The 7749-nt window shown below is 48.8% G+C and overlaps 2 protein-coding genes across 2 annotated transcripts; one reads left to right on the top strand and one right to left on the bottom strand.

Moving 5' to 3' along the window:
* Positions 1–223: 223 nt before the first annotated feature.
* LOC125509836 lies at positions 224–1865 on the bottom strand. The gene is made up of 5 exons (XM_048674861.1): positions 1604–1865; positions 1336–1529; positions 1080–1241; positions 928–991; positions 224–290 (listed from the first exon to the last, which is right to left on the bottom strand). The coding sequence occupies exons 2-5, from the start codon at positions 1499–1501 to the stop codon at positions 239–241; spliced, it is 444 nt and encodes a 147-aa protein (XP_048530818.1). The 5' UTR covers positions 1502–1529; positions 1604–1865; the 3' UTR covers positions 224–238.
* Positions 1866–4851: 2986 nt separating this feature from the next.
* On the top strand, positions 4852–7482 carry LOC125509838 (wall-associated receptor kinase 2-like). The gene is made up of 3 exons (XM_048674863.1): positions 4852–5928; positions 6033–6200; positions 6328–7482. The coding sequence occupies exons 1-3, from the start codon at positions 5031–5033 to the stop codon at positions 7404–7406; spliced, it is 2145 nt and encodes a 714-aa protein (XP_048530820.1). The 5' UTR covers positions 4852–5030; the 3' UTR covers positions 7407–7482.
* Positions 7483–7749: the final 267 nt, after the last annotated feature.

A 7749-nucleotide genomic window follows, 5' to 3' on the forward strand; every position in this document is an offset into this window, starting at 1 on the left:
TCTTCTTCTTCTTCTTCTGATTCTAGTCTTCTTCTTCTAACTTTCTTGTTTCCCATTTTGCAGATTTAATTCACTATATGGAAGCTTGCATGGATGGAGTGCTTGTTTCCCTTTTCTTTTTTTCGTTCGTATCGATAAAAAATGTGGAACTTTGTTATATGGATGCATGCATGGAACAATGTGTTGGATGAACATTGTGATGTTACTGTAATATGTATGGATGGAACTCTGTTTCTTATTATGTATGTATGTTGTCATGGATGGAGCTATGTGTTGGATACATCATATGTCTGCTGTGCATGTGAAAAAAAAATTATATATATATATATGTATGTATATCTGTGTGTGAATTCCTGTGAAATTAAATGGATTCAAATAAAAACAGGGGGTATGTAGCCTTTTTGCGGTCTGTGAGCGGACGGCAAAGAGGACACGTGGCAGCTACCTGTAAAACCTGGGAAACATTGGCTGCCTATTTGGTCACTTTGCCGTCCGCTAGCAGACGGCAAAGATTCAAATCACTTTGCCGTCCGCTGGCAGACGGCATAGCTGGCCACGTGGCAGCTCCCCAGTACTGCCTAGCTGAGCTCTTTCCCGTCTGCCGTCCGCTGGCAGACGGCAAAGAGCGCCGTTAACCCCCTAACGGCACTCACGCCACCGCACTGCCGTCCGTTGTCGTTGCCATCTGCTGGCCTCGGATGGTGGATGGCAAAATCCTTTGCCGTCCGATTCCAGGAAGCGGAGGGCAAAGAAGGCCTTTGCTGGCACGTGTTCAGACGGACAGTTTGCCGTCTGCTGGCGGACGGCAAAGACGTTTGCCGTCCGTGATCCATGTCTTTGCCGTCCGGCAAAGAAGCTGATTCCAGTAGTGTAAAACTGTCGTACCTGGCTACTAAATGATTTAATAGTTAGACAATACATACTGACCTAATAACATCCAGGAGGACATAGTTTTTCTTGATGTCCTTCCAAACCATGATAAGTATGATGCCTACAATGAGAAGGAGATCCAATGAATGTCCAATAATATGGCTACAAACTAGTATAACTGAAAACCAATTTTAAAAATAAAAAAATACCGAATTTCAGCCGCGTAATCAGGCTGTTGGACTTGTGGCTTCTGTGTAACTCTGAGGACAAAACACTGAGCTTGTAGAAGATGAATGCGAGCACTGCATCAACAAATATGGAAGGCGCCGTCTTCCACAGTTGGTAACAGCCAACACATCCAAGAAATGCACCTGCATTTAAACATAATCACTACAATGCAATGGATTCGGCAGACAGCAAGTTAAAACAATGAACATACACCAGAGCAATTGAAATCAAACGAACCAAAGAGGGTGCCCAGCTGATAATCCTCAATGTCGTAGACACGGCGGAGCGAAAAGAGTTCCCCTAAGTTGCGAAGCTGCGGGCGGAACATGCGTCCGAACTCCGTCTTCAACACCTCCCATTCCTCGCTCCTGGTCTTCTTCTTACTGACGCGCGGCACCTCCATGTCAGGAGAAGGACAGGGGGGGGCAACGCTGTAGAGGCAGTGCCTTAGAGCTTATGCACCCGAATGAACAATGGAGTTTGGGAACCCGGAAGAAGATCTTACCACTGGCCACGGGCATGAAGCGCCGACGCGGTGGGGTTGGGAGTTGGGCGAGAGGGAAACCCTAAGGCTCAGCTCCCTGGCCCCAGTTCCCGCAGCAAGAAGGGCGCTGCGGCCGCTGAAGGCTCCGCTCCGAGCAGCCGTTGTCCTCTGAGCCGTCGGGTAGGCGCCGGCGCCGCCGCAGCCGCCGCCGCACCGGACAGCCAACATCGCAACGGTGTCTCCTCTGCGCTCCCCGCTACCGCTTCAGTGGAGACGGACACGGGAGAGGCCCTATTCGGCTCCTTCAGCACTGAATCTTTGATCTGGGCTCGATAGAGGATCAAGTGGGCTTTATTCGCGAAGCCCATTAGCCCAACTGCTTCGTTTCGTCGGCTGTTTCCCTCCGTTTCGTTGACTGTTTATTCTTGTTTAGCGACTTGACTGTTTCGATGGGATTTTTTAGCGACTGTGCTGTTTCGTTTCGTTAAACTCCTTTAGCGATTGGACTGTTTGGATGAAAACAATTGTTGTAAATTTATTTTTAAATAGCTCATGCTTACAAGTAATCTGGGGAAAGACCTTGGAAGTGAGACATATGCTTAAAAACAAGAAAACACTACCACATGGTATAGTCTTTAGATATTTTTTGATCTGTCTGAAAAGAAGGTTCAATTTCTTGATTACTGAAAAAACTGCGGCCTGATTCTTAAAATAAAAATTGTTCAAAGAGTTCTGAATTTTTTTTGTGGAATTGAAAAAAGTTCATCAATTTTTTAAAATACGAAAATAGTTCACAAATTTGGAAAAAAAAGTTCATCTAATTTTTAGGAAATTATTTGATTTTTCAAAAAACTCAACAAATTTGAAAACATTCATCAAATTTAAAAATCATTAATTTAAAAAAAACATCAGAAAATGAAAAAAGTTCATCGATTTTAAAAAAGTTCACCAAAAAAAGAAAAAGGTTCATCAACTTTTAAAAAATAGTTCATGAATTGAACGAAATTATCGAATAAGGAAGAAGAGAAAAATGATATTTTTAAAGAAGCGAACAAGGAAAAATAAAAGAAGAAAGAAAACAAAGGGCAATGATACCATGTACCGGAGTTCCAACAACACCCAACGATGGGGAGACATGAGACATTCAACCATTGCCATTCATTTGTGCGACATGTCGTCAAATGATCATTTGGTGTTCCCAAGATGAAATGGAGAATTCTCGGAGGCATGCCATGGTACAAACCAGAGACCCAAAAGATGATTGTCACTGCATGCATATGTCTCCATAATTGGATTCGTCATACCAAGTTACACGATGAGCATTTTGGCGAGTTTGACAATAATGTGTATGTGCAACCTCCATTACCGTGCCAACTCTCTACTACCAAAAGATGACGGTACCATGACCGCACACGTGAGGCTATTACTAGCAATCTCGTACCTTGAATTATTCCTTCTATTTGTAGTTGGCCCCTTTTGTAACAAAGCAAATTTTATAACCATTCCAATTGTAATATTTACCACAGTGATATTCATAAATCTTTTTTGTGTTCACACTTGACGAGAAACTGTTTGAGACAACTAAGTGTTAGCAATTTAGCACACATTTTCAGTTCAGGGACATTACATAAATTTCAGCACAAACTCATCGACATTCTGAGACAACAATCTCGAAAAAGAACTCGACAACTGATTATGTGGACAGTTTCCCAGAATCTGATTCTGAAGAATCAAAAGCTGAAAAGAACTAGGCCCAAGAAGGCCACCCACAACTTCGACGAGGCGTGGGTCATCATCATCATAGTGAACAACGACAAGTGAAATGTAAGAGATGATGTTGTCATTGTGATCAAGAAACAATTTCTTAAATAATTACCATTTGTAACACATGGCATCATGCTCTCTGTTATTGTATCATCCCCTCTCTTAATCTCTCTAAGACCATTCGTGTACATTATCATACCCAGGGCACACCTGTCCTATCTTATTCTCCCCTCGTATTCATACTCAATCTCCCCAACCAAACTCTCAATCACAATGGGTTTCCAATTATCCATGTCATACTAATCATACCGGATTGAGTGTTCGTTGCAGTATTCTCCGTGGTTGCTAGTTCCAGCAAAATAATTACCATGATTCATCTCGATTGAGAAGTTTTTTGAGGATACACACGAGTGTGTGTATCATGTATTAGAGAAAGAAAAGGGGGTAAAGAGCCCCATCCACCGGAGTCTTACTTGCGGTTACACGCGATTACATGACGACTCTCCGTCTACCCTCGCTTGAGAAGTGATTATTGCATTTTTTTTCCTACAACGATAGGTTATTTATAGCCCTTTTGCATTTTCCACAAAAACATTACTCCCTCCGTCCCATAATATAAAAACATTTTGCAAGCTAAATCAGCTTGTAAAACGTTCCTGTATTATGGGCCGGAGGGAATACTATCTAAAGCATGCTTATTTCCCCAACAAGTGTAAATGCCAATGCCCCAAAAGCATAATGATATAACACAAACATGCTCATGTGTGTTTATGTATACAAAAACATCATTTTCCTCACCCCATTGGCTTTTAATCAATACCCCATTTTCTCAAATTAGCAAACTCACAATTTCCGAAAACCCTGAATCCAAAAAGTCATATTTCCCCCAAATTAATGCCCATGATGAATCAGTACATTTTACATGCCCAAAATCCATGAGTTGGAAAACCTTAAGGGCCTGTTTGGTTTCAATAAGTCACCTGACTTATAAGTCAAGTGACTTAAAACCACTGACTTATAAGTCACGTTTGTTTGGTTGTCACCTGATTTATAAGTCATCCGACCACACCTTTTCACCTTGTTTTTTTATGTAAAGATGGTGGGACCCACACAAAAAGGGGTGACTTATAAGTTTTAAGTTGGGGTGGAGCAACTTATGACTTATAAGTTGGGTGACTTATAAGTTAAATTTGTTTGACAAAATAAGTCATTTTTTCACTTTTGACTTATAAGTTGATGACTTACTTGTAACCAAACAGGCCCTAGGCCCACCAAACCCCCAATTCGTTGTCCTATATAATAGCGCCCTCACCTCGAACACCAACCAATTTTACTCGTATTTATTCGGCCCGCAGCGCCTATTGACCATTTCCACACGCAGTGCGTTATAAATAAGGTAAGAAGTTATATCATGTCAGATATTTATTATCAACAAAAAAAAAAGTTACGTCATGTCAGATAGACAGCTCCGGGCGATTAATGGTTCGAGTTCGATGTCTCGCCGTGTGCTCCCCGTCAACGAAGCTGCTGGTAAGGACGTGTCGTCCTTCCACTGCCGCTCTCTGGTCTCTGCGTTTCTTTTCTTGACATCCTCCGTCGATCACCAATCAAATCCAGGTGCTCTGCTCAGACGCCAAAGGCGGTCCATCCAGGCAGCCGCCGCTAAGCTTTGACTGCAGCAACCATGGCAATGTTTGCCGTTCTGCTGCTGCTGGCAGCGCCGCTGCTTCCACCGGCAGCAGCGCAGCGGCCGCCGGGGTGCCGGCGGCAGTGCGGCAACGTGACCGTCCCCTACCCCTTCGGAATCGGAGCGCGCTGCCACCGTGCCGAGGGCCGTGGGTTCCGGCTCGAGTGCGACGACACGCGCCGCCCACCGCGCCTGACCGTGGCCGGCTACGGCCACGAGGTGGTTGCCATCTCGCTCGCCTCCGCCGAGGCCACCGTGCTGCTCAACGCCAGCCGCGCCTGCTACGACCGTGCCTCCGGCTCCGGCCGCGTTCTTGGCCGGCGGGAGTACCCCATGGCCCTCAACGGCAGCGCCTTCCTCTTCTCCTCCATGAAGAGCAAGTTCGTGGCCATCGGCTGCCCCGACCTGGCCTACTTCGTGGACGACGGGGGGTACTACGTGACCGGGTGCATGTCGGTGTGCCGGCCGTCGGAGCGCGCGCTGCCCGGGTCGTGCCGGGGCGACGACGGCTGCTGCCAGAGCAACATCCCGCTGGGGCTGGCCTCCTACCGCCCGCACCTCCGCAGCTTCGGCCGGCGCCAGCAGCAGCAGGGAGGGACGTTCCTGGCCAACTCCACGGGCTGCGCCTACGCGTTCATGGTGGACGCCTGGTGGTTCTGGTACGCCGGCTCCCACTTCAACAGGACGGGCGACTTCGCCGTGCCCGTCGTGCTGGACTGGGCCATCAGAGGCGCCGGCGCCGGGGCCTCCTGCGCCGCCGTGCGGGAGAACGCCACCGCCTACGCGTGCCGGAGCGCGCACAGCGTGTGCCTGGACTCGACCAACGGCCCGGGCTACGTCTGCAACTGCAGCAGCGGCTACGAGGGGAACCCCTATGTCCTCGGCGGCTGCATCGGTACTAGTCCGACTCCAGTATACTCTGTTCCCGAAATTCTTGTCCCGTCGCTCAGTTCTTGCTCATCGTACTGACGAATTCTGTCAAACTGGCTCAAACTGAAGATGTGGACGAATGCGCGCGACATGATCTGTACCCGTGCTACGGCGTGTGTACCAACACGCCAGGCAGCTACCTCTGCACATGCCCCAAGGGGTGGAGTGGAAACTCTACCGTGCAGGATGGTTGCCACCAGCAAGACAAATTCACATTAGCGTTGAAGGCTGTCACAGGTATAACATGCTTTGAGTCGTCAAGTTTTGTTCCAAAACATGAATTTGACAGAAATTCATGGGCACTAGCCTCTAGCTACCTTGTATTACTAATAAAACAGTTTGTAATTATGAACAATTTGTTCAGGTGTAAGCATAGGAGTGTTCATGGTGATCCTGGCGTGCTTCTGGGCACACCTGAGTCTTCAGAAGAGGAGGATGCTGAGAGCAAAGCAGAGGTTCTTCGAGCAGAACGGTGGCCTCCTCCTGCAGCAGCACCTGGGTTCGCTGGCCAGCTCCGGCGTGGCGTTCAAGATCTTTTCCGAGGAGGAGATCAAGAAGGCCACCGGCAACTTCGACGAGGCGCGGGTCCTCGGCCGAGGAGGCAACGGTGTGGTCTACAGGGGCGTCCTCCCCGGCGCCGGCGGCTCCACCACCGTTGCCATCAAGAGGTCCAGGGTGGCCGATGAGAAGCAGCTCAAGGAGTTCTCCAAGGAGATGCTGATCCTCTCGCAGATCAACCACAGGAACGTGGTGAAGCTGCTGGGATGCTGCCTCGAGGTCGAGGTGCCCATGCTCGTCTACGAGTACGTCCCCAACGGCAGCCTCCACCGCTACATCCACGGCGGCGGCGGCAAGAGCGAGGCGCCCTTGCCGCCCGGGGAGCGCCTTCGCGTCGCCGCCGAGTCGGCGCACGCGCTCGCGTACATGCACTCGTCCGCCTCGCCCCCGATCCTGCACGGCGACGTCAAGTCCGCAAACATCCTGCTCGACGGCGAGCTCACCGCCAAGGTCTCCGACTTCGGCGCGTCAAGGCTCGCGCCCGCTGACGAGGCCCAGGTGGCGACGCTTGTCCAGGGAACCTGCGGGTACCTCGACCCGGAGTATTTGCTCACGTGCCAGCTCACCTGCAAGAGCGACGTGTACAGCTTCGCGGTGGTGCTGCTGGAGCTCCTCACCGGGAGGAAGGCGTTCTGCCCGGACGGGCCGGAGGAGGATGACACCAGCCTCGCATTCTCCTTCGTCACGGCTGTCCAAGGGGGAAGGCACCGGGAGATCATGGACGGAAATGTCAGGGAGGAGCTCGGGGACGAGGTGATAGACGACGCCGCGGAGCTGGTTATACGGTGCCTGAGCTTGACCGGTGAGGAGAGGCCGACAATGATGGAGGTTGCCGACAAGATCGAGAGATTGAGAAGCTGCGCATGCAGAAATGCAACCGTATAGAAAAAAAATATTAGTGAGCAAATGTTTAACTATTTTTTCTAAATAGTTTTTTTAGGTGGCTAGGGGGGGGGGGGGGGGGGGGCCCGGGGGCGCACACCATCCGCCCGGTCTGTATTCACTACTCCCAATGTCACGGTTTAAAAGCGCGCTAGGAAATTTTCTGGAATCTAGATGGTTTTTTATTGGTTGTGAGATGGGCTAAAAAATAGCATTCATATTATACATGCATATAGAAATAATATATCGGAGTACTAATTAGCTACTAGAAATAAATGCAATGCGCTCTAAACTTTGTCTATTATGGAAATGCACGCAAATTTAACCGTGCCTTCTAAACTGTGAC

This window comes from Triticum urartu, chromosome 5 (genome assembly GCF_003073215.2).
Source record: "Triticum urartu cultivar G1812 chromosome 5, Tu2.1, whole genome shotgun sequence".
Classification (NCBI taxonomy): domain Eukaryota; kingdom Viridiplantae; phylum Streptophyta; class Magnoliopsida; order Poales; family Poaceae; genus Triticum; species Triticum urartu.